Genomic DNA, 26,793 nt, shown 5'->3' on the forward strand with positions numbered 1-26,793 from the left:
ATCACTCCCTTTACTATGAAGCCCCTAAACAATATCTGGTGCAACCAATTACCTTCAGAAGTCACATAATTAGTTAAATAAATTCCAAATGTGTGCAAACTACTGTAAGTGTCACATGATCTGTCACATGATCTCAGTATATATACACCTGTCTAAAAGACCCCAGAGTCTGCAACACCACCAAGCAAGGGGCACCACCAAGCAAGCGGTACCATGAAGACCAAGGAGTTCTCCAAACAGGTTAGGGACGAGGTTATGGAGAAGTACAGGTCAGGCTTGGGATAAAAAATATTATATGAGAAACTTTGAACATCCCACGGAGCACCATTAAATCCATTATTAAAAATTGAAAGAATATGGCACCACAACAAACCTGCCAAGAGAGGGCTGCCCACCAAATCTCAAGGACCAGGCAAGGAGGCAATTAATCAGAGAGGCAACAAAGAGACCAAAGATAACCCTGAAGGAGCTGCAATGTTCCACAGCGGAGATAGGAGTATCTGTCCACAGGACCACTTTAAACTGTACACTCCATAGAGCTGGGCTTTACGGAAGAGTGGCCAGAAAAAAATCCATACGTTTGGTGTTCGCCAAAAGGCATGTGGGACTCCCCAAACATATGGAAGAAGGTACTTTGGTCAGATGAGACTCAAATTGAGCTTTTTGGCCATCGGTTTGTCTGGCGCAAACCCAACACCTCTCATCACCTCGAGAACACCACCACAATGGTGGTGGCAGCATCATGCTGTGGGGATGTTTTTCACCCGCAGGGACTGGGAAACTGGTCAGAATTGAAGGAATGATGGATGGTGCTAAATACAGGGAAATTCTTGAGGGAAACCTGTTTCAGTCTTGAAGAGATTTGAGAATGGGATGGAGGTTCACCTTCCAGCAGGACAATGACCCTAAGCATACTGCTAAAGCAACACTCAAGTGGTTTAAGGTGAAACATTTACATTTTTTGGAATGACCTAGTCAAAGCCCAGACCTCAGTCCAATTGAGAATCTGTTGTATGACTTTTAAAGATTGCTGTACACCAGCGGAACCCATCCAACTTGAAGGAGCTAGAGCAGTTTTGCCTTGAAGAATGGGCAAAATCCCAGTGGCAAGATGTGCCAAGCCTATAGAGACATACCCCAAGAGACTTGCAGCTGTAATTGCTGCAAAAGGTGTCTCTACAGCTCTGCCTTGGGGCGGTGATATTCCGCAGCCTGTGCCCAGGGTCCTTTGCCGTCCAAAATCTCTGGAGATCGCTGCTGCTGCCCTTTACCACGCTGTTTGGTCCTTTGGTGGTGGGTGATTCTGTAACGGGTTTCTTCTTCCTCTGAGGAGGAGGAGTAGTAGGAAGGATCAGAGGACCAAAATGCAGTGTGGTATGTATCCATAATGTGATTTAATGGAAAATGAATACAAAATACAAAAGAACAAGAGAATCAAAATCAAAACCGAAACAGTCTCAAATGGTGCAAACACTGTAACGGAAAAATAATCACCCACAACTCAAGGGTGAAAACAGGCTACCTAAGTATAGTTCTCAATCAGGCACAACGATTGACAGCTGCCTCTGATTGAGAACCATACCATGCCAAACACTGAAATCCCAAATCATAGAAAAAAGAACATAGACAACCCACCCAACTCATGCCCTGACCGTGCTAAAACAAAGACATAACAAAAGAACTAAGGTCAGAACGTGACAGGATGCAGGGGCATGTTCATTATGCCGATTCTGTTGCGAAACATTTCTTAAACGGAAGCAAATGGAACATAAAAGGGAGGGACCTACATTAATTTGTCCAATAGACACTCTTGTTTTTGTTGCAAAACAAAACTGTTTGGACTAATGATTATACTACAGGTCACAGGTGGAGCAGGACCAGGTGCGTTCAAGCCAGGCATATCAGGGAGTCATCAGGCCGGGTTGCCTAATAAATGAGACTGTGATACCAGTTTTCTGGTACATTCTAAAATAAAGCAATGCTAAAACTTTGAACGTTTCCTTACAAGCCAGAATGTTAAATAATAAATAAAATTACACATCTGAACTTACTCAACTGGTTGTCTGTGCAGATGGTCTTTCTGCTGGTGGAAATTTGAGACAAAATATCCACAGGAAATTATTATTTACCCAACTTTTTAGAGTGTCCGTACTGCTGTTGATTTCTATCATCTGGCACATGCACAAAACCATGTAAACACATGCAAGACTTCGGTTAGTATGCACGCATCATGTGTATATATTCGGTCTTGTGCATGTGCCTTAGGTGATGAGAAAACGAATTGTGATGCCACACACAGAAACCCACTTTCTGAAGTTGGTTTAATAATACTTTCCTGTGGATATTTTGTCAAATTTCCATCAGAATAAGACCAACCGTCTAGACCACCAGCAGAGTAATTTTATTTAACTTCCTGCAGACTCTTCCGTTTTTTTGCGACACAATTCCCAGCAACACTAATGTGTCAATAGATCAAGACAACGGGGAAGTCGGAAATCTCGGACTCCCGACTTCGGTGCATTCAAAGCAACTGGGAACTCCGACTGGGGAAAATCGATTTGAACGGTCATCCAACTCGGAATTCCAAATCGGGAACTCTGGCCTCTTTCGACTTGCCAACCTGGAGATCACTGACGTCATGATTTGACCTTGTGTTTTTCAGAGTTCCCAGTTGTTTTAAATGCGGCAAGAGCCCCACAGGGAAATGGTTCCAATGTTTATTTACACCCTTCATTTTTCCCACAGGGAATTTTAGAAACACTTACAATAAGGGGTGTGTTTCATGTAGGCTTACCCTGGCGTGACGTTTTTATCGCCGTGAAAATCTCTCTAGGACAAGGTGACTTTTAACAATATATTTTGTATTTACCTGCATTGTTAAAAATGCCAATTAGCTGCTAATGTAGCTATCATAAAGAACTACAAATACCATGGTGATCAGGACGAGCCTGTCAAATAGAGGCAAAGGTAAGAATCTCAGGATGAACTATCTAATGTTAGCTAAATATAGTAATGAATAAATTTTTCAAAATGTTTTTAAATGGACAATTCTGTGAACTGCTCGTTTTAAACTGACACAATGGCCTGGTAGTACCCAAGGAGGGTTGAGAGCACTGAGGATGAGACACTTTGACACTTTGTTTCGTTATGTATGAAGACGAGTCATTGTCTCTGATTACTTTCCTTACCCTGTATCCTGTCCTTCCTTACCAGAAACAGGTGAAATTCCTTACCACAGGCATGGGACACTTCAAATCAAATGACTAGAGACTAGGAGGACAGGAGGCTGTTGAAGAGTATTCCGACACATCCAATGTTTGTCATTGTGCTTCCTTTTTGGTATGCCTTCTTGTCCCTCAGGCGGAGAAGAATGCTGAGAAGAATACTACATCCATTTTTTGGACTTTAAATTTAATCATACATACCCATTGATTCTTGAAGAATATAACTTAGAAATGCCTCCTGAGCTTAGTTCATCTGTTGTACCCAATCAGAACCCAAAATATAAGCTTCTTTTACGCCATTTTTTGTGGAAAAAAATCTAAATGTAAACAAACACTGTATAGCCTCAACATGGTTCAAACTCATTTTGATGTCTATAAATTTAAGTGGTTACATTTTTCCAGCCTCATCACTCAGCTTTTTAACCAAAACAGTGGCGGGGTGGTGCTTTGTTATTTTTGAACTTCTACAACCCAGTCATACATGGCACATTTATAATTTATACTTATCATTTATACATATTGTGTACATATCAGATGTATTACTATACATTAACACCCCTAAGTATTTGTTATTTTTGATAGATTTTTTATTATTATTGATATTGTTCTGCAATGTTGAGGTAACTAACACGCAAGCATTTCACTGCACCTTTTATACCTGCTTTAAACTGTGTACATTACATTTTTTTATTGTGTTTTATTTGAACTGCAGATTGACGCTTTAACGGCTGATAATAAATTATGACTCGACCACTAACCTCCACCATTACTCTGGTCTTTTTACTCTGACAGTATGAATGCTGCCAATACTAGGTCAATCCCAGAGGCGGAAATCAATAGTCTCCTGGACGACAAGGGGGACCTGGTGGTCAGCGACAAGACACACTTCGGGACACTGCTGCTAGTAGAGAGCCGGGAGCTAGTGGTCTTGATACAGTCAGTAACTGAGTTTCTACCTGTATTAAATGACATAGAACCACCCTGTCAATCGGTAAATACCCTGATGTGTTGATTTTAATAACACGTATGCACTATTTGTAGCATCATTGTCCTACCAAGACTTGCTGAATATCATTTTATTATGAGTTGTATCATTATTTTTCTCTTGACAGGAACCAAGGCTTAGAGACCCACAGACTGAAGTGCTGTGAGTTTGCTGGCTGAGACTCAGAGGAGCAGTTCACCCTAGGTACTGTGACAGACCCACCGGTACAACGAAATGGAGTCCTACAGCACCCTGCTCTAACACAGATCCAATATGGAGGTGTTCAGGGCCTATCCGGAAAGCGCACCCCCATAGTGGGCCCTGTTCTCTACCCGCGGTCCAGGCTTCCTGGTCATGGTCGTCAATTCATGGTCGTCAATTTCTGATGGCATCACATGTAATCTGTCTTTTATCTATTATCTGACTGAATCAATTGCTTATGGAGATTCCGTTTTTTGAACAATGATTTGTGTCCCTCCATCCTCCTGAGTAGCGCAGCAATCTAAGGCACTACATCTCAGTGCAAGAGGCATCACTACAGACCCTGGTTCCATTCCAGGCTGTATCACATCCGGCCGTGATTGGGAGTCCCATAGGGCGGTGCACAATTGGTCCAGCGTTGTCCGCGTTTGGCCGTCATTGTAAATAAGAATTAGTTCTTAAACTGACTTGCCTAGTTAAATAAAGGTAACAAAAACAGTCCTATTCTAGGAACTTGGGGTGTTGTGCAGAGCTGCTGCTGCTGCACTTCCCTCTTTCACCATTGGGAGGTGCCTTTAGGTCACAGTTGGCAGTAAAGAGGAGAGTCTTCTCCAGCCCTTTGCTCCCTACTGCTCGGCAGCCCCACTGCCCCCTCCTCAAGCTGCCCAGATGGTCACTGTGATGGCTTCACATCCACCTCACTGTCTCTGTTCTGTATTATGTAATGAAGTACAGTATGTTCAGCCTACAATCCACATGTCTCTATGGAATAATACAGATAACCTTCATTAAGCTGTCCACTAACATTCTGTATAATCAGAAATGCTTTTTCCCCCTAACCTAGTTACTGTACCCATGACGGACATGTTGAATGATGACAGTTTGGTCCACATTGTTGAATTACACCTCTCTCCTGTGTAGCTAGATGAAGTCCCTAGCCTATGACTTCTTGTGTTGTATTTCACAGATCAAACATGAGGAAGTGAGTCTGAGGGTGAACATGAGTTTCAGCATGGCTACATGGGAAAGCCTCTAGAGGTTCACCTTCAACGGGTTCTGGGTAGGGGTGTGATTGTTTAAACGACATTGGGATCGTTAACGTTTAGGAAAAATCCCTAACCAAAAAACGTAGGATTTTTTTGTTGTCCAAATTTCAGTTATCACAATACGACCACTAACAGGTCCCGATCATCATCATAAAGGGTCAAATAACAATTCAACAAATACCTCATGGAACAATGCTGTAACGTTAGTAGGATAAGATATGCATCTTTTAAATTATTTGCCACGTATATAAAGCTCTCCACACGTCATCGTCATTAACAGTTGGAACAATTGAAGAGTGAGACAGGAAAGCGACAGCAGCAAAGTCCTGTAAGTGGCAATACTTTGAGAAGTTTATTGAGAAGGTGATGAAATGCAAACTTTGTGAGGTTGAATTGAGCTACAGTGACAGTACAGGTGCAATTCTGTTAGGGAGACACTGTGAGACCCAACCCGTTGTTGGCAGCAGTGCGATAAGGGAGAAAATCATTGCTGATTACAGAAGTGATTGCAGTTGATATTAAGCTTTTGTCAATGGTAGAGGATGTCAGCTTCAATACCCTAATGGCACATCTAGAACCAGACTACAAGATGCCATGTCGAAAAACTGTGACGACTCTGATGGAAAAATTGTACAATGGTTGCTCAGCAAGCACAAAGCACGAGCTCTCAAACACCATATGTGGCATTAACAACAGATTGTTGGATGTCTATGAACATGCTGTCATACATCACTGCAACGAGCCATAATATTGATGAGAAGTGGGACTTCAACTGAGATCATGGAGGAGAGGCACACAACAGAGAACCTAAAACTGCATTAATATCATTGCTGCTGAGTGGGTGGGGGAGCAGGAGTAGGGGGAGAGCCGTCTGGTAGAGTTTCCCCTAGTTGCCACAAAGTCAAATAGACTATATTGTAAAAATTCATGAAATGTTTTATTTGATTTTTAGTCGTAATTTAAGGTTAGGCATAAGGAGGTCAGTAGTGTGGTTAAGTTTAGGAATAGGTTTAAAATCAGATTTTAAGAAGCGAAATCATAGAAATAGGTGTCTTCTATAAATTTGTGACTGTGGGAACTAGTGACAACCGGTAGGTAGGTAACCAGGACTGAGGTAGATTGAACTGTATTGCCCCCTGGCAGAACCATATCTGAATTGTGAATTCATGTCATTTTATGATTTTGTTTAAACGATTAGAAAGTGCAGTTTAAACGCTAAGAAAAAATGTTGTTCCTGGAAGTGTTGAGCTCTGTTCCTCTAGCATAGTGAAGTTTTGACAGTATATGGATTATGTATGATAATATTTGTGTTGACAGGTTGACCCATACCAAGCATACTAAGGGGGGAGTGGTACGTTTGAGTTGCATTTTCTTCCCAATCCCATTTCCAGTATATTTAGTATTTTGTCTCACTATTTCTTCTTCTCAACCCAGATAACTTTATTCCCTGTCTGGCATAGGAGGCTGTCGGGAGGAGCGAAGGGAGGAACATAATCATTGTAATGGCTGGAATGGAATATATGGAATGGAATATATGGAATGGAATATATGGAATGGAATATATGGAATGGAATATATGGAATGGAATGGAATATATGGAATGGAATATATGGAATGGAATATATGGAATGGAATATATGGAATGGAATATATGGAATGGAATATATGGAATGGAATATATGGAATGGAGTCAAACATGTGGTTTCCCTATGATTGATGTGTTTGATACTGTTCTATTGATTCCATTCCAGCCATTACAATGAGCCGGTGCATTCTCTCCTCTTCCCAGTGTTCTTCTCCACAGCCGTGATGCTCCAGGCCCCTTTATGGACGTGTGAGTGGTGGCCAGAGGAGTCAGACAAGGAGATAAAAGAGATGACCCTATCAAGCATCCCTGTTGACATGGTCTCAAAGGCCACACAAACCAAAACAGGAGATCCAAGCATTTGGGCTCCTTCATTCTGACAGCACAGATTCTAAAGCTACTGAAGTGTCATAAACACAAATAGCATCAAAACTTGTCCCAACTAGGACAGTTTAGTACCTTTGAGACTGATCAATGAAGAGAATGAGAATTGAGCCTATTTTATCTTCTCAAATTCCAGGATGCCATCTAAGCCCATCCCATTTTCAGGGCAGCTCTTCAACCAGCAGCTGAACCTGTCTCAGAGGAAGGCAGTGAAGTATATCCTGGCAGGGGAGTGCCGGCCCACCCAGTACATCCTTTTTGGATCCCCAGGGACAGGAAAGATGATCACCCTCATGGAGGCCATGCTGCAGGTTCTGTACTGTACACTTCTCAACCCAATGGATATCACAACCTTTTACATTTACATTTCAGTAGACACCAGAGCAACTTTGTGTTCATTTTAAGATAGCTAGGTGAGCCAACCACATATCAAAGTCGTAGTCAGTACAATTTTCAGTTATAAGCCAAATCAATGCTAGTAGGAAAAGACACATGCAAGGTTTTGATATTTTATAGTGTGTGGGGGGGTGATAAGACTGTGATGTCTTATTTAAGATCTTCTTTGAAGAGGTAGGGTTTCAGAGGTTTTTGGAAGATGGGCAGGGACTCTGCTGTCCTAGCATCTGGGGGAAGCTCGTTCCACCAATGGGGTGCAAGGACAGAGACGAGCTTTGACAACCAGACCCGCGTTGAAATAGTATTCGTTTTCATTGAAATACTGGACTGTTTGGTTCAGCCTGCCCTGCCTGGAGTACCAGATGTGCAGGAGTTGCACGGTAACTATGTTCCATTGATTCCATTGCACCTGGCATGCTCAGTCAAGTTTCTTGTAATTGGTTGTATTTGGTTATTTACAAAAGTTGCCCTCATTCTAGTTCTCTGGATAAACAGTGACATGTCTCCTCTTGTTTCCATTCTCTAGGTGTGTTACCACCTGCCCAGTAGTTATGTTCTGGTGTGCACTCTCTTCAACAGTGCTGCTGACCTCATCTGTATCCAGCTCCATGACAGTGGGTCCCTGCACGCTACGATCCTGGCCCGCGTCAACACCTCCTGACGACAGGAAGAGGTACTGCACCCACCGCCTCGATCCCATTTTCTCTACCAGTTTATGCCTCTGTCTGTATCTCCTGTAGGCAATCCCTAAGGTTATAAGGCAGTACTCTCGGGCTGGGAAGGACATCCGACAAAAAAAAACTGGAACACCCTTACTAAAGTGGTGCAACTGTTGAAAAACATTGCACATCACATAACTGACAGAAGTCATAACAGTCACTGTATTTTGTGGCCTCTTGATCAAAAAGTGAATCTTATGTTCTGTTGCTACCCCCACCTTTCACATAGTTCTGTCTTGAGACCCCAGGCAGGTGGGTCCAATTGTGAAGACCAAGCTGGCGCAGGCATTGGGCCATGGGGTGTCCATGCTGGAGAGACTGATGGCCAACCCCCTGTACACAAAAGAGAGTGGGGGATACAACCCAAAGCTGGTGAATACACACACACACACACACACACACACACACACACACACACACACACACACACACACACACACACACACACACACACACACACACACACACACACTCCCTGTCAGTGCCATGGTCATCTAAATCATGCATAGTGAGTCACCAACTGAATCCAGATGATGCATATTTTTATACATAATGTTTTGTCTTGCATTGTAATATAATGTTTAACAGACACTTTTATTCAAAACGACTTATGGGTGGCCCCAGCGGATATCGAGCCCTCAACCCTAGGTGTTGCAAGCACCATGTTCTACCGACTGAGCCACACAGGATCACATTGTAAATAGGTGGCTCCAAAGTTTATTGCATTCTCATGGTGTCCTCTCTTCTCCCTCCAGGTGACAAAGCTGGTGTATAACTACCGTTCCCAGGAGGCCTTCCTGGCCATGCCCTTTAGACTGTTTTACAGTGGGAAGCTGTGTGTCAGGGCCCAGAGGTCCATCTGCCCATCAAGGGATTCCATGGAGTCAGGATGAGGGCTCTATCTGTTTCTCTCGCTCTCTCGTTATGTTTCTTTCTGTCTTTCTCTGTCCAAAATAGACTCAAGACAATGGGATCTTTTTCAATAGTCTTTCCTTGAATCCATGTGGGATTCCACTGGGATTCTCTGCCTCTAACCCTATTACGGGGGCTGACTCACTGGTTTACTGGTGCTGTTCCATGCTGTCCCTAGGAGGGGTGCGTCACTTGAGTGGGTTGAGTCTCTGACGTGATCTCCCTGTCCGGGTTGGCGCCCCCCTCGGGTTCGTGCCATGTGGGAGATTTTCGTGGGCTATACTCGGCCTTGTCCCAGGGTAGTAAGTTGGTGGTTGAAGATATCCCTCTAGTAGTGTGGGGACTGTGCTTTGGCAAAGTGGGTGGGCTTATATCCTGCCAGGTTGGCCCTGTCTGGGGGTATCGTTGGACAGGGCCACAGTGTCTGGCGACCCCTCCTGTCTCAGCCTCCAGTAACTATGCTGCAATAGTTTATGTGTCGGAGGGCTAGGTCAGTCTGTTATATCTGGAGTATTTCTCCTGTCTTATCCAGTGTCCTGTGTGCATTTAAGTATGCTCCCTCTAATTCTCTTTCTCTCTTTCTCTCTCTTTCTCTTTCTTTCTCTTTCTCTTCTCTCGGGGCACCTGAGCCCTAGGACCATGCCTCAGGACTACCTGGCCTGTTGACAGTTGTTGTCCCGTCCACCTGGTCATGCTGCTGCTCCAGTTTCAACTGTTTTGCCTGCGGTTATGGAACACTGACCTGTTCACCGGACGTTCTACCTGTCCCAGACCTGCTGTTTTCAACTCACTCTCTCAACTGCACCTGCTGTCTCTAACTCTGAATGATCGGTAATGAAAAGCCAACTGACCTTTACTCCTGAGGTGCTGACCTGTTGCACCCTCTACAACCACTGTGATTATTATTATTTGACCCTGCTGGTTATCTATGAACGTTTGAACATCTTGGTCATGAACTGTTATAATCTCCACCCCGCACAGCCAGAAGAGGACTGGACACCCCTCAGAGCCTGGTTCCTCTAGGTTTCATCCTAGGTTCTCGCCTTTCTAGGGAGTTTTTCCTAGCCACCGTGCTTCTACATCTGCATTGCTTGCTGTTTGGGGTTGTAAAAAGGGCTTTATAAATACATTTGATTGATTGATTGATTGATTGATTGATTGTGTCTTCGTCATGTCCTCTGAGAGTTTCCTCTCCTCGTCTCCCACTGACATGTTGAGAACATTTTGACAAATACAGGTTTTCCTATCTTGTTGGCATCGGGCCTAGACGTTGAACACCAATAATGCCAGTCAGCTTTCCTTCTCTCATGGCACAGAGATGAGGGAGGGCAACAACCCTTTGTGGTTCAACCCTGGAGAGGCGGTACAGATGATGCTGTACTGCTGCCAGCTGGCCAAGAAGCTCTACAATCCTGTCAGTGGCATTATTGCTCCTTACAGGAAACAGGTCAGTATGGCCTGACCATTTAGACTGTCAACAGTGGGTACCATTCTGTTACAGTTTACTTGTTACTCGCCTAGTATTGCTGTAAAAATCCTAAAAAACCCATAACAAGTTCATTATTCTGTCACAACTAGTACAGTGGTCCCTCTCCCTTAACCCTGAACACCGAACTGACCGGTCTACCCACCTGAACCTCTGCTCCTCAGCCAGAGAAGGTCAGTGTGCTGCTCCACAGGGTGGGCCTGTCTAACATCACACTGGGCTCTGTGTAGGAGTTCCAGAGACAGGAGTTCCTGGTCATCATCTTGTCCACGGTAACATTCCCCTCCTTCATTATTGAACTTGACTAATTTCTCCCTTTACAGGGTCTCAGGTCCATTCGTTTTCAATTCAGGGAATACATTCTGAAATATAAAAAAAACAATGTGTCACTTTTGTACGAGTTGTATATCACTTCACTTTCTGAATTGACTGAATTGTAGATGCAATTGACACCTCTCTTAATACATCTAAATAAATGACCTCTTGTTCCAGGTGAGGGAGAATGAGTCAGTGCAGTGCGACGACCTGCAAAGCATCCTGTGATTGCTGTCCAACCCCAAGCGCCCCACACACACACACACACACACACACACACACACACACACACACACACACACACACACACACACACACACACACACACACACACACACACAATTTAATAAAACATGAGTCAAAGCAAGAAACTTTAATAAGTCAGTAATAAAACACACAAATCTCTTACTTTCTCCTCAGAGCTGCCAGTGAGAAAGAGGAGTGAGAGAGTTTGCTGTGCTCACTACTGCCCAGCTGTCCATCACTCCAACACTATTGGTCCTATTATGTTCAAATAGAGTTTTCTTCATTCCTTTATCACATTATCATGACTTGGCTCTCTACATTTGTTAATCTACACAGTGAGCTGCGTATGTGTTAATCAATGGAAATATGTATGGAGATGTCTTTGGAGAATGCACTCCAATTCCAAACTGCTGTAAGAGCAAACTTTAGATGCAGTTGTCATGCAGTCCACTGGTTGGCAGTATCATATGATGATACAAACCTTTGGTGTTGATTTTTCTTCTTATTGGGTTATTGGACTTTGACACCAGTGTCTATTTCATATTGTGCTAGCTATGTCAGTGTTGTATTGACAATGAGTCTATATCTAGCAACACTTCCAAAGGTGTACTTTAGAAACATCCTGCTATAATAGAAGAGGACTGGTGCCAGTGACTACCTGTGAGAAACCTATCATGAGTAAGAGAGGTACTGGGACCGTACCATAGTACCTGAGTCCCACATCAAAGAGCTCCTCAGGTAAACGGGGTCTGAAGCTCCCTGACAGTGTGGCACATTCAAATAAAAGCTGTCTCCTCCCTACTCATTAGAGTCCTATTGTGATTCAGTTTTAGCACCACCCCCTCTCCTCTACTTTCTCGCTGGGCTCCACCAGGGCTGACTGCCACAGGAGAGTCAGCCTGTCAGTAGCACTCAGTTGTCACATCCAGTCTCCGGGTGGACCTATAGGCAGACACAGACAGACGCTGCTTGCCTGCCCACTGGGGTGTTTAGACACACTGTCTCCTGCATCCTAGCATATGCTGTTACTCGCATTGCTCAACAGTGTCTGAGACACTTAAAAAATAGACACTCAATAGAATGGTCCCCCTTCACTGCCAGCAGGCTAAATATGACAACAACCAGGGACCTAAGAGGCAGGGTTATAGTATGTGTTTTTATATTTGTTTTTAAGTGTAGTTTCAGTATGTTTTCAGACCTGATTTGCTAGTTTTTATTTCTGTTTCCAATTTAGTTTTAGTGTTTGGAACAGAAAGCATGCCTGGGAGGCTAGAAGACGTTTGTGTTGTATGGTGTTTTTTTGGGATGTCACTTCTTACAACTGGGGGTGAAGTAATAGATAAAGTAATGAGTCAGATCAAAGGTTAGGTTTATATGATAAAGTATCTGTGACTTGGATTTAAAATGAAAAGCGCCGAGACTTGTGCAAAAAAATATGGTAACTCTCTCTCGCCCATGTTTACACTAATGAGGAGTAGGGGTTTACACTAATAAGGAGTAGGGGTTTACACTAATGAGGAGTAGGGGTTTACACTAATGAGGAGTAGGGGTTTACACTAATGAGGAGTAGGGGTTTACACTAATGAGGAGTAGGGGTTTACACCAATGAGGAGTAGGGGTTTACACTAATGCGGAGTAGGGGTTTACACTAATGAGGAGTAGGGGTTTACACTAATGAGGAGTAGGGGTTTACACTAATGAGGAGTAGGGGTTTACACTAATGAGGAGTAGGGGTTTACACCAATGAGGAGTAGGGGTTTACACTAATGAGGAGTAGGGGTTTACACTAATGAGGAGTAGGGGTTTACACCAATCCAATGGTTTTTAACTTGTAAGAATTATCAAGTTAGCTACTGATTTCTAAGGCTATTTGAAACCACAACAACATTTACCTGCCAGCTTCAATAGCTTGAAAACTTCACAAAAGCTTGAAACCCCCATTTCTGACCAAATTTTAGGGGGAAAAAAGTCAAACTTCTATTTTATTTTTGGTTTCAACGATAATAGTTGTGGTGTAGTTTGAATTTTTCAAACTGGTTTGTTAATTATTTTATTTCGGTTGACTAAATAGTTTTTTCATTATTATTTTTGAATTAGTTTTAGTTTACTATATTAACCTTGCTAAGAAGTTGTGTTGACTACATGCAGGTGGAAAAGACAAGAGTTTAATGCGTTACTCCCTGTTTTAGGCATTCTGTATGGAAGGGGCAACATGCTGACTGACTACTCTCAGGATAGCCAAGCTAACATACCTACAAATGATCCACAGCTCCAAGTACTATTGTTTGACATTTCAATATAAAGAGTTTTTGGTTTGTCATTCTTTTTGCTTGCCAGGTGAGAGGTGTTGCCATATTCATAAATGAAAACTTGCTGACATGGACATATAGGTTTAACAGTAGAGAAGTGGTTGGAAGTGTACAGAGCTCATTCCGCTAGTGCAGTACTGATTCAATGACCAGTTTGTCTGAACACCTTTTGTACTATAAAACCATACCGAATAAGATGACCATTAACATAAAACTACTATGTTAACCAATGTGATCATCAGTGAACATATTTGTCTGTGTGGGAGTGTGCCTTTGTGACTCCTTAATGGTCTTTGATAGACAGGTGCCCAAAGGAACCGTAGTCCCCATTACCAACACAAACACACCGTCTACAGACAAGCAGGGGGGCCGTTAGAAAGAAAAACAGTCCCCTGCAGGGATAATGGCAGAGGCAGCTTGTTAAACGTATGACACTATTGTTCTGAAAAATTGGTCTCTGACTCTAATTGCCCAGTTAGGCCCCTCAGTAAGTCTCATCGTCTGAACCCAGGGCCCCGGCTCAGATCAGACTGGGGCTGGGTAGGCACCAAAGCCTTACAGGATGGCCGCTTGGCTGAGGCCGATGGGATAGGGGCCAGCCAGACTGAGCCTATATTCATAAATCAAATCAAATCAATTTGTATTGGTCACATACACGTGTTTAGCAGATGTTATTGCGGGTGTAGCGAAATGCTTGTGTTTCTAGCTCCAACAGTGCAGTATTATATAATAAGTCATATCTAACAATTTCACAACAATACACACAAGACACACAAATCTAAGTAAAGGTATTGAATTAAGAATATATAAATATATGGACAAGCAATGTCAGAGCGGCACAAACTAAAATATGGTAGAATAGAATAGAAAGAGTCTTAGAGAAGGGGTACTGCCCTAGGATCAGTTTTGCATTTAATATCGTAAGGAATGTGATCCTAGATCAGCACTCCTACTCTGAGATGCTTTATGAATATAGGCCCTGGGGCTTATATTGATTTGCCTGGCACTTCTACAGTCTGAGCCTTGGTACTGTTCCTTGTGTGTGTGGCAGCACTCAGACCAAGCCCTATTACTGACTCAAGCCCCCTGGGCGCAAGCCCCCATCAGAGATACACATCTGAACGTGGTTTGAATTGAGTTACTTATCAACTGTGCTTTAATGTTGTGCTGCCATTAGAAGTTTGTGCGAGACGGAGGGAGTGAGAGAAGCGGCATGTCATTAGAAGCAGAGCCTGGACCACCAGTCTGCATCACAGTGGGAGATCTCTTCTAGTTGTCTGATGAGAAGGTAGGATGAGAGGGTAGGAGCGCCCTGTGGTTGTCTGCCACCAATATGACACAGTGTTCCTCCCAAACTGTGATGAAATCATTTTTCTGTGATAATCATCCTTCTCCAGGATTTCCTTGAATACTTTTTATACCCTAATGTTGTGGTTCCCAACTCCGGTCCTCGAGTAACCCCAACAAAACACATTTTTGTTGTAGCCCCGGACAAACATAGCTGAATCAACTAGGTGAGGGCCTGATGATTAACTCACAAGTTGAATCAGATGTGCTTGTCAGGGACTATAATACAAATGTGTACTGTTGGGGGTATATGAGGACAGGAGTTGAGAACCACTGCCCTAACGTGAGATATAAAGCAGAACAGGTAAGACATTCCGTAGTTACTTTTTGCACAAGCTTTTTAAAAGTAAAATAGTGAAGTTGGCTCTATGATTTGAAAGTGTCAATAATTGGCAAGAGAAATGGTATGTTTTGAATGTCATTGCAACATAAGGTACAAGATTTACACTCCCCTCCATATTTATTTGGAATGTGAAGCTAAAATTTGACAACATACAGCATTTTGAATTTGAGATTTTGAGATTTGAAATGTTTCATATGAGGCAACAGTACAGAATGTCACCTTTTATTTATTATTGTTTTTCGGATTATGTTTTGTCCACTAGGAACTGAATGACATTAATGTAAACCTCTTGTGTAATTTTTTTGTCACTTCTCTTGTAAATAAGAACAGCAGATGTTTCTGAACACTTCTACATGAAATCAAATCAAATCACATTTTATTGGTCACATATTTAGCAGATGTTATTGCGGGTGTAGCGAAATGCTTGTGTTCTTAGCACCAACAGTGCAATAGTATCTAACAATTAATGAATCCTGAATAATGATGAGTGAGAAAGTTACAGAGGAACAAAGATCATTAATCATCACTTCTATGTATGATTACAGAGCAACATTTACACATTTTAGCTTCACTGTCCAAATAAATATGGAGGGGAGTGTATGTCATTATATGATTGTCTGGGGGCTCCCGAATGGCGCAGCGGTCTAAGGTACTGCATCTCAGTGTAAGAGGTGTCACTACATACCCTGGTTCAATTCCAGGCTGTATCACAACTAGCCATGATTGGGAATCCAATAGGGTGGCACACAATTGGCCCAGTGTTGTCTGGGTTAGGGGTAGGCCGTCATTGTAAAAAATAATTTGTTCTTAACTGATTTGCCTGATTAAAAAGTATGTGTCTGTCTGCTGCAGTCAAGTTTGATCTGATTGCTACAGTAGGTAGACAGAGCTGTAGCTTGCTGTTGTTGTAGCATTTAGCATGTGCATCAGACTGTAATCTAGGGTCACATCAAAGCCCAGTGAGCCAGACAGAAACACGTCTCCGCTAATGGGAGTGTGATCAGAGCTGGGCTCTGGGATCAGGACCCTTCTTCTCAGGAAACCCTCAAATTAGCAAAGGAGGAGACATGAAAGAGACTCAATATTGAGGAGACTGCCTGTCTGTCTACACAGAAGAAATAAGCCTACACTGTTTCTCCTGAGTAAAATATGAATTATAAACATTCTTGATTTCACATGTCATATTTAAATGCCAGTCAATGTTTCAGAACTTTGTCTCAAATATAAATGTGTGTTTCATGTACTTCTGTCTTTACAGCAGTATTCTCAAAACAATGGCTCACAAGACAAAAATTATATATACATGAATACATAACTGCTCAGCAAAGTGTCTTATGTGAACCAATCAGCAGGAGGTATTTCTAATGTAAAAGTCAATAGATTTAATGGCAAAAATAAGCCCCGGAGACTGATAGTTTTGCATTGTAATGCCTTGGCTGTGATTGCTCTCATAATGCCCCCCGCCTCCATTCACTATTACCCCCTATGTCTGCAGTCATCACAAAACTAGCTGTTGTCTCCTCTCGCACCTCGTCCCAGCCTCTTTGATAGGTAGTTGATAACAGTCTGATGGGGCTGGGCTGGTTGTATATATAGAGGGAGGCAACTGGCACAGAGAGACATTACCTTTCCTACAGCAAGCAACAGCAGCACCTGTCTTCTCCTTAATTGGATTTTCAGTCAGGACTTTGTTTCTCTTCACGATGGATCTCTTCTCCTTCACCCTGACTCTCCTGGTTCTCCTGGCCCCAGCCTGGGGCTTCGACCTGGGTCAGTCGACCCGCTGTGTGCCTATCCCTCACCAGATGAGTGTGTGCCAGGACGTGGGCTACTCGGAGATGAGGCTGCCTAACTTGCTGGGGCACAGCAGCCTAGAGGGCGAGGTGGTTCCCCGTTCGGAGGACTGGAGACCCCTGCTGCAGACCGGTTGCCATCCCCAGGCCCAGGCCTTCCTCTGCTCCCTCATCGCGCCCGTCTGCCTCGACGCGTAAGTCTGTAGCTTTTGTTTGCCTTTTACCTATACATGTCCTCTTCTATCTTTCTATGTCCTTCCTGTGTGTGTGTGTCTTTCTCTCTCCATACTAGGTTGCTCTCTTCCTTCTCTGTCAACTTGGCTGTTCTCTCTGTCTATTTCCCTATTACCTTCCCCTTGAGAACATCCCACTGCCAACTCCTTCTCAAGAGGGAACTATCCACTCCTCCATCACTTATATTTCACCCTCAGTGTGTTTACAATGGAACATGACCCCGTGTCTGTCTCTCCATCTCCAGTTTTATCCAGCCGTGCCGTAGCCTGTGTGTGGCCGTCAGGGACAGCTGTGCCCCAGTACTGGCCTGTCAGGGCCAAGTCTGGCCAGAGGCGCTAGACTGTGACCGCTTCCCTACCCAGGAAGACATGTGCCTGACCACCCACCCCAAACACAGCAACAGCCACCTCGCCAAAGCATTGCCTAAGCCTGCATGCCAAGCATGTCCTTCCGTGGAGGAGCACCCTTCACTGAAGACAGTTCTGGATGCTCTGTGCCAGGATGACTTTGGTAAGCATGTGCAATAATGTACTGTATATATGTGTATGTTTGCACTGATTAGTATGTTATGCAAGTTTATTAGTGTGTATATTTGTACCATACATATGTGTGTAGTTCTGTCTCAGCTAGCATACTCACCTTCTGTCCTCTCTCTCCTCCCTCAGCTGTAACAGCCAAGCTGTCTCGCCGGCGCCTGCCCTCAGGGGAGCCAGAGTTTGAGGTGGAAGGCCGGGTAGAGTTTATCCGCCAGGGCCCCTTGCTTCCCTACGACACCCAGCACCTCCTCCAGCAGTGGCTGCTCATCAACCTGCCCTGTGCCAACGTACTGGTCCGGCCCGGCCGTGTCCAGCTCTACCTGCTGACAGGCGCTGTGCAGTCCGATGGCACCCTGGCCCTCACCCGCCTCTTCCCCTGGCACAAGAAGAACAACAGCATCACAATGGCTGCGCGCAAGTGGAAACACCACAGGTGTTGAGTGACTGGATGATAGTGATATAATGAAAAATATGATCTCTGTTAAATCTGTGTTGCTTAGAATGGCGTCCTGAGTGGAAGGTCGGTTGAGTATATGATGTTTCCTGAAGTTACTGACTTGATGTCAGAGGTGTTAGAGCTGGACTCTCTCATTGGCCCTCTGTTGCCCTCTGCTCCTTCACAGTAGCTCAGCTACAGCACACAGTAATAGAATGCACTCTAAAAACTATACATAGTAATAGCTAAATGTAAATTATTTCTAAAGAGTATTATTTTCTATTTAGATAATGCCGTATTTATGTGTTTTGTATGTTGGATTTTTCTGTTAAGTGAGTGAAAATAATACAATAATAAAAATGTAAATATGTAATCTATTTCTATTGAATTAGTGTTGGTTATTCTATATGATTCATACAGCATGTAAAATAGCCAGAACCTTACAGCCAAATAGGTGAATGAGGAATGGTGCAGGAGTGCAGGATGTCCAGATAGTGAATGGATAAGGAAAAGACAAAGTCCAAAAATAAAATTGTCTTACAAACAACAAAGTTCCAGCATAACATCTGGCATTCACCACAGTTGTACAATGTTACATTTAATTGGCATTTCATATTTGTAATATCTGTCATTTATTTGATATTGTCTCTGAGGTCCTTGGTAGCAAGCACTATCTTTATTGATGTACTGTATTTTTGTGTGAATATTAAAGGCCCAGTGCTTCCCAAAACTTGTGTTTTACATATATTTCCACACTGAGTTCGAATAATACTGTGAAATTGATAATGTCATTTAAGTGTAAGAGCTGGTTGAAAAGACCTCTTTGGTTGGATGGAGTTTTGGCCTGCCTGGTGACATCATCAGACAGTATAAGTTAATAGACCAATAACAAAAAGCGTTTCAAACCTCTCTGCCAATAATAGCTAGTTTTCAGGTTACATATCCCTCCCATTAGGCTCATCCAATTACACCCCTCAGACCACTCCCAGACAGTCCTAGCAATATTCTAGCTTGAGAAGTTGTTCTTTGCTTAGAAGCTATTTTTATTTATTTTTAACCATTTTAATTCATAACAGTAAGGTACATAATTGTTACACAGAAATAATTTTATATTGAGATAAAAATGCCTGCATTGGGCCTTTAAATACTGTAACTTATTACTGTTGTCTCGTTTTTACTATTGCTTACTCAACATCTTGAATATTAACACGGAATGAAGAAATCAGCATTTAATGAATCATTTTATTTACAGAAATTGTTTCAGTTAAAAGAGTAAAATAAATATTCTGAATACAGTCTTACATGTTAAAGCATTTGTACATGGTTGTGTGTAGCTGACTAACCTTCAGTTTGTGTTTATATACAGTGTATGATAAAATAAAGTTTCCAAAACACTTGCAGTCAGTCTAGAAAATGTTACTACACAATAGCAATCCACACAATATTAAAATGACAAGATTTTCTTGTTATGAAGTGTTAGTCGTTTTATCCAATGCTCAACGCCCATCTTTCAGTCTCTCATCCTCTCAGGGATCAGAGGTCATAGTGTATCTGTGCGGACTCAGTGGCTGTTTCAAAGTCGCAGGTTCCTTGCATGACTCTTTCTCTGTGGTAACACCTGTGTCCGAGTCCTGCTGCTGTGACGGTGAGCTGTCTGATGGCGTGCCCGTGCTCTCTGGTGCCCCCTTGCGTTCTTCTTCCTGGTTGCAGCCCCGGGACATGAGCTCCTCCATGGGGGAGCGGCAGCTGTGGCCCTCCTTCTCCTTACAGTTCCTCCACTTCATCCTCCGGTTCTGAAACCAGATCTTCACCTACAGTAGACACACAGGTCAGTGAGAGGTTCATTTTGGGGTGCCAGTTGTTTTGTTTAGTCAAATCTAAGTCTATGATACAGCAGGGAGCATTATCTCTATTTATTCAGTCTGTTTGAAGTGCCACAATTATACTTTTCTAAGTAGTGCCACAATTATACTTTTCTAATTAGACAAACACTTAGAGCATATGCAATTTTAGTCTACTTCTCTGCTTTTCAAATCTAAAATAAGAACAGAAATATCTTCTTCCAATCAAACATTACAGCTGTTTTAGTAGCCACCTCAACTACAACTGAAATGTTGACCACTTTCCCCCTACTTTAGACAAAAGCTTAGAGGGTATGACATCTTGGTCTACTTCTTACAATTATCACAGTAGTGATGGCAGTATTGTAATAACATTTTAAGATGAGGGACACTTACCATAGAAGATATTTACTAAATCTAGGCTGGAGCACTCATACCCAGTAAGATGTGTTTGCATTCAATGAAGAGGTGATATGAGAAAAAAAGCATGATGTAGCATAGGATATAAAATGGGGTTGTAATGGTGACCTCCGACCTAGACCTACAGTATATGGTATCCTACCTGGGATTCCTTCAGGCTGAGATCTGCTGCCAGTTTGTTTCTGTCTGTCTTGCTGATGTATTTCTGTCTTTTGAACGTTTTCTCCAGCTCCTTCCTCTGCTCATCCGAGAACACCGCCCTCCTCAGGATTCCTCGCCGGGATTTGGGGCTCGTATCCGGGGACCACATCGGAATATAGGCTCCCTCTGAAAGGTCAGAGGTCAGAATCATTCATATTCATGTTTTGTATTCCAGCTAAAAAATAACCTGACTTGAGGAAAGGCAAATGTCATTTTTTGCATTGGGTTATTATGGATGAGTAAATGTATTTTCATTGACATATGTTCTCTGTTGCATGCATGCAATGGAACATTGCCCTACTAGATACAAGTACCAATATTTTAATATGGAAATGGATGTAAGGTGAACGAAGTCAATAACAAGAAATAATTTTAATTCACAAGATAAATATATTACTGTATATTCCCACATCAAGTGGACTAAAATAGAAAATCATCCTAATTAATGAATGAAGTTTTGTTATTCAAATGCATTATTGCTCTGGCTATCATGTCCAGTCCAGTCCAAAGCACTGAATACATCCTTATACTGATTATATACTTAACAAAAATATAAATGCAATATGCAACATTTTTCTAAGATTTTACTGAGTTACAGTTCATATCAGTTAATCAGTTCATTTAAAAAAATGAATTTGGCCTTAATCTATGGCTTTCACATGACTGGGAATACAGATATGCATTTGTTGATCACAGTTACCTTAAAAAAATGGGCCTCACAATGAGCCTCAGAATGTCGTCACAATATTTTTGTGCATTCAAATTGCCATCGATAAAATGCAATTGTGTTTGTTGTCAGTAGCTTATGCCTGCCCATACCATAACCCCACCGCCCCCACGGGGCACTCTGTTCACAACAATGACGTCAGCAAACTGCTCGCCCACACAACTCCATACACGTAGTCTGCGGTTGTGATGGACGCACTGCCAAATTCTCTCAAATGACATTGTAGACAGCTTATTGGTAGAGAAATTAACATTCAATTCTCTGGCAACAGCTCTGTGGACATTGCTTCAGTCAGCATGTCAATTGCACACTCGCTCAAACAACATAGGACCAACACATTTTGGTCAGTGTAAAAGGCAGACTCACGCATCTACTAACTGGCTCACTTCGTCACTCACTATCTACATGGATTGTGTCCATTTTCCGTCACTCTTATACACACTTACTCTCCACTACTTAGTTTGCATCAATCTGTCTAATTTAACAAAATGGGGGTGACTAAAGAGAGAATGGAGACCCATTTTCACAGAGGAGAAAGAGATTGGGTGAAGAGCAATCCCACACTGCCTGACTCACGCACAACAAGAGTCAAGTGGAACATTTGACCAAATCCCATTGAGCAATGCCTTTTTAATCTGTACGACAAATCTGCACACAGACCACCTCTGGGGTGCGAGTAACCGGTTAGATGCGCTCCTTAAGCCTCAATGGCTACCACTTAAATGGAGTTTTAACAGGTCACTCCCAAGGGCTTCATGGTCTGAGCGCACAACCCTTAGGGTCCTGCCACAAAGGCTGTTCATTGAAAGGACACTACTCGCTGGCTCAGCGTTCCTCACTAAATATTTTCTCTTGCAGGTATGGGCCCGGTTCTATGGGAAGATGAGCTCGAATAAGTCTATACACTTTCATTGAGTGTTTTATGTTCAGGTCAGGGGACTTTAAATGGAAAGGAATGAGAGTGAGTTGACAGGAAAAGGAGGGAGTTGAGGAGCTGGTTTCTGTGGCCACACAAAGAGTGAGTGGGCAGTCCCCTTTCTGCAGAGGAATAGCTGTTTTCTGTGTTTTTGTGCTTCGCAGAGTTTCTTACTGCAGTGAAAAATTGCAGCGGGGTCCCTTGTGGATGGGGGAGTGAAAGTGCTGATTGGTCACGGCATTGTCCTGTTGCTGGGCACTGTGGGAAAGTGTCAGCCCACTAAGAAGGCTCAGGGAACCGGGGGGGAGGGGGGCAGGGGGTCTACTGAGGGATTATATTTGCTGCCTCACTTGTCAGGAGTCAAAGGACCTAGCAACTAGCATCACAACCCTGACAGAAGTTAGGAGAAATCAATGCTGCCCTCGTCATGAGACTTTCACTATGAAAGGTTAATACAGACTTCAAAATAAATCCAATTACATAACACAATTCAAATCCATATAGATTCTGGTTTCATGGAAATATTTTCCATGAAACCTACACTAAATCATTTTAGGAGCCTCATTATATAAATAAATCCCCTCCTTTGGCAAGTCGTAACATTAGCAGTTTGGTCATACTGATTCAATTATCACAGTTGGACCAACTATCAGCCAAACTGTCCTATGTGCTGAGACTCAGCTCACAGAGATGCAATACGAATGTCACACAGAGACCAATAACAGTTACATGGCATACCTCTTATTAATACAGTCCTAATCTGACAGAGACAAGGCGCTCTGCACACTTGAGTGGGCCTGTGTGCGTATCTATATGACTCCAAATGGGGGCCTTAATGGCCATAAAAGCACCCCCCCACCCCACCCCGCTCCACAACCTCCCCCCCACCTTTAAATGGTCTAAATAGCCGTGAATGGTCATGAATAGCAGTGCAGAGAGTTGAGTGGAGAATTAGCTCCTTGGCATTGCATCAGTAATTAGCCGTAGAGAATATGGGAGACCCTGCTGTTAATGCTTAGAGAGGAGCTGAGGCATCGCTGATGAAGTATTAAATACTCACCGGAGAAGACAAGTGGAGGGCTGGACCCACCACAGCACACTGCTGCCAGCACATACTGAGGGCGCCGTAGAAACACACTGCTCAACAGGCCTGCAGAGAGAAGAGAGAGAGGGAGATGGGGAAGGAGGAATAGAGAGAGGGAGAAGGGGAAGGAGGAATAGAGAGAGGGAGAAGGGGAAGGAGGAATAGAGAGAGGGAGAAGGGGAAGGAGGAATAGAGAGAAGGGGAAGGGGAAGGAGGAATAGAGAGAGGGAGAAGGGGAAGGAGGAATAGAGAGAGGGAGAAGGGGAAGGAGGAATAGAGAGAGTGAGAAGGGGAAGGAGGAATAGAGAGAGGGAGAAGGGGAAGGGGAAGGAGGAATAGAGAGAGGGAGAAGGGGAAGGAGGAATAGAGAGAGGGAGAAGGGGAAGGAGGAATAGAGAGGGGGAGAGGGAAAGAAGGGGAAAGGGAGAGAGAATATGGAGAGAGGGGGTAAGTTAAAGTAAAAAATAGCATGAGCAGAGAGACATATAAGGTGTAATTTCAGAGGAAACACAGAATCTCTTTTAGTGGGTTTTATTACACCCCCAGCCCGCACACTTAATTATACTGGATTTTATATACTGGAGTTTCCTGGTAGATTTTCCCCACAGGTTCCATTATTCTCTACAGTAGCTGAAAGGGAATAGGAGAGATACTTAATGGTGCAGTTACGAGTGCCTCTCTCACTTTATAACTACTGGTGGATGCTACCCACTTTATATGTAAACTGGGTGTACAAAACATTAGGAACACCTGCTCTTTCCATGACGTAGTCTAACCAAGTGAATCCAGGTGAAAGCCATGATCCCTTAAATACATTTTAGTCAGAGTAGATGAAGGTGAGGAGACAGGTAAAATAAGTATTTTTAAGCCTTGAGACAACTGAGACATGGGTTGTGTATGTGTGCCATTCAGAGCGTGAACGGGCAAGACAAAAGACTTAAGTGCCTTTGAACGGGGTATGGTAGTAGGTGCCAGGTGCACTGGTTTGAGCGAGACAAGAACTGCAACGCTGCTGGGTTTTTCACGCAGCAGTTTCCCGTGTGTATCAAGAATGGTACACCATTCAAAGGATATCCAGCCAACTTGACACGATAGTGGGAAGCATTGTATTCAACCTTATAAAGTCTGTGCCCCAACGAATTGAGGTTGCTCTGAGGGCAAAAGGGCTGCAACTCAATATTAGGAAAGTGTTCCTAATGTTTTGTACACTCAGTGTATATACTGTATTCTAGTCAAGGCCTATCCTATAAAACCTCTGCTGTACACACCGTTTCTATTCATATACTGGCCATTATGTCCATACACACCATCATATTTATTTTATTTTTCTTTCTTGGATTTGTGTGTATTGTTTTGTATTGTCAGGTATTAATGCACTGCTGCAGGAACACAAGTATTTCGCTGCACCCGCGATAACATCTGCTAAATGTGTGTATGCGACCAATACAATTTGATTTGAGTTTATGGTTAGGGTAAGGGTTAGGGTTAGGGTTAAGTTTAGGGTTAGAATAAGGATTAGGGCTAGGGTTAGTAGATAGTTAGTTGAAATATTGCTAATCATCTGTAGAGCATCTGCAGATGAACTATCCAAATAGTGTTACCTAAATGGCAGTATAGCAAATGGAATTTGTATCTGATATAATTTTCTGATATTTTGAACTGAAGGCAGAATAAGTTGATAGGATGAAGAGGTTACACTTCCTTACAGTGTCTTTTTAATGAGAAATCTATATAAATAGGATTTGTTCTGAACAATAAGTATTTTCTGAAAATGTGTTTTGCATGCATTTTGACACGAGGGAGAGTCGAAACAACTGGTTTTGTCAATTCTAAGGCAGATACATTTTTAATAAATATATATATATAAAATCAAATCTCATTTCCCCCATGTATAGTTTCAAGGGCCTACACATTAGGTCTCACAACCACCAATATAATATAATACTATCATCATGTGGTGTATTATATACCATTGTACCTGAGTGTGGATGAGGAGGAAGCCCTCTGTCTTTGACTCGTTCACAGTTTTTACTCTGGCCCTCATAGAAAACATGCTGAGGGCCCCAGGTGCTCCAGTAGGGGCCGATCGAGGGCTCCTTGAAGAGCCCACTTGTTGGTCCACCTGAGGTGGGCGAGGAAGAGGATGAGGAAAAGGATGGCCCTGCCGAGCGCAGCAGGTTGTCTATGAGGAAGCTCTTCCCAGAGATGCCAAAGCCTGGATGAGTAGGTGATCCTGCCGCCATATTCTCCTTCTGACCACCGATCATTCTGTTCACTGTGACCCTAAGGAGCGCTCCCTCACCCGATTAAGGAAACCCCCGCACCTCTCTGATTCAGAGGGGTTGGGTTAAATGCGGAATACACATTTCAGTTGAATGCATTCAGTTGTACAACTGACTAGGTATCCCCCTTTCCCTTTCACTCACCTCACAGTACAGCCCATTAGTCTCAGCAGCCACAGAGCCAAGTTACAGAAGAGACTCAAATTTGAGATATAATCCCTCCAAGTCTCCCCAGACCACGGCCAACTTCATTAAAGTCCCAGGAAAAGAAAAGCTCTCTCTCTCTCTCTTCTTCTCTTCTCTCTTTCTCTTCTCCTCCAGGATCTGCACTTTGCTCCAGGGCTACCGTGTGATTGGCTAAGAGGCTCTAATGTGATTTTCAATTCAGATAAGACTGGGTGCTTTCTGGAGTGGCAGAAGGTGGGCCCTTCTCCATTCATTATGTCAACTTGCCTATTAAATGATAGACACCAGATAAAATGGACTGCTGGCCAAAGTTTAACGTGCACCAAGCATATTTCTCAGTCCTGTAGTAAATAGTTCTCTTTTCTGCAGCTACCTTAGAGCAGCCATTGTGTCCCATAGAAAGGCATGGACATGAAATAGTTTGCAGCTCATTTGTGCGCACAATGCATAATAATATTGGTTTGGTTTGATCTAGGTCACTGTTTACGTATGAATTTTGATGCAAGAAAACATAACTAGAAAAAAAGTGAATTCCCACAAAGAATGTACATTGCCTTCTCATATCTTTACTTTTCAAGAGTTAATCATTTTATAATTATTCTGATTGAGTAATACCATGCACATTTGAGGTAGAATTTA

At 42.9% G+C, this 26,793-nt stretch overlaps 3 protein-coding genes across 3 annotated transcripts; 2 read left to right on the forward strand and 1 right to left on the reverse strand.

Annotated features, from left to right (window-relative positions):
- Positions 1-213: 213 nt before the first annotated feature.
- Positions 214-8,482, forward strand: LOC135561337 (RNA helicase Mov10l1-like). Its single transcript, XM_065002784.1, has 6 exons — positions 214-269; positions 4,017-4,160; positions 4,337-4,371; positions 7,261-7,389; positions 7,555-7,736; positions 8,348-8,482. Exons 1-6 carry the CDS (start codon positions 214-216, stop codon positions 8,480-8,482), a joined length of 681 nt encoding a protein of 226 aa, XP_064858856.1.
- Positions 8,483-17,201: 8,719 nt separating this feature from the next.
- Positions 17,202-18,501, forward strand: LOC115144947 (secreted frizzled-related protein 5-like). The gene is made up of 3 exons (XM_065002775.1): positions 17,202-17,485; positions 17,770-18,035; positions 18,191-18,501. The coding sequence occupies exons 1-3, from the start codon at positions 17,202-17,204 to the stop codon at positions 18,499-18,501; spliced, it is 861 nt and encodes a 286-aa protein (XP_064858847.1).
- Positions 18,502-20,023: 1,522 nt separating this feature from the next.
- LOC115145445 (homeobox protein DBX2-like) lies at positions 20,024-25,953 on the reverse strand. Its single transcript, XM_029686978.2, has 4 exons — positions 25,665-25,953; positions 23,663-23,752; positions 20,901-21,085; positions 20,024-20,308 (listed from the first exon to the last, which is right to left on the reverse strand). The coding sequence occupies exons 1-4, from the start codon at positions 25,951-25,953 to the stop codon at positions 20,024-20,026; spliced, it is 849 nt and encodes a 282-aa protein (XP_029542838.2).
- Between the last annotated feature and the right edge of the window lie 840 nt (positions 25,954-26,793).

The sequence above is a fragment of the Oncorhynchus nerka genome, linkage group LG17 (genome assembly GCF_034236695.1).
Source record: "Oncorhynchus nerka isolate Pitt River linkage group LG17, Oner_Uvic_2.0, whole genome shotgun sequence".
Lineage (NCBI taxonomy): Eukaryota > Metazoa > Chordata > Actinopteri > Salmoniformes > Salmonidae > Oncorhynchus > Oncorhynchus nerka.

Coding starts and splice junctions, on each gene's coding strand:
- LOC115144947 (XM_065002775.1), top strand. CDS start 17,202: ATGGATCTCTTCTCCTTCACCCTGACTCTCCTGGTTCTCCTGGCCCCA. Junction 17,486..17,769: donor GCGCCCGTCTGCCTCGACGC/GTAAGTCTGTAG, acceptor CTCCATCTCCAG/TTTTATCCAGCCGTGCCGTA. Junction 18,036..18,190: donor TCTGTGCCAGGATGACTTTG/GTAAGCATGTGC, acceptor CTCCTCCCTCAG/CTGTAACAGCCAAGCTGTCT.
- LOC115145445 (XM_029686978.2), bottom strand. CDS start 25,953: ATGATCGGTGGTCAGAAGGAGAATATGGCGGCAGGATCACCTACTCAT. Junction 23,753..25,664: donor TCCTCCTCATCCACACTCAG/GTACAATGGTAT, acceptor TTCTCTCTGCAG/GCCTGTTGAGCAGTGTGTTT. Junction 20,309..20,900: donor TCAGCCTGAAGGAATCCCAG/GTAGGATACCAT, acceptor TGTCTACTGTAG/GTGAAGATCTGGTTTCAGAA.
- LOC135561337 (XM_065002784.1), top strand. CDS start 214: ATGAAGACCAAGGAGTTCTCCAAACAGGTTAGGGACGAGGTTATGGAG. Junction 4,372..7,260: donor GACCCACAGACTGAAGTGCT/GTGAGTTTGCTG, acceptor TCTTCTCCACAG/CCGTGATGCTCCAGGCCCCT. Junction 7,390..7,554: donor GGCCACACAAACCAAAACAG/GAGATCCAAGCA, acceptor TTATCTTCTCAA/ATTCCAGGATGCCATCTAAG.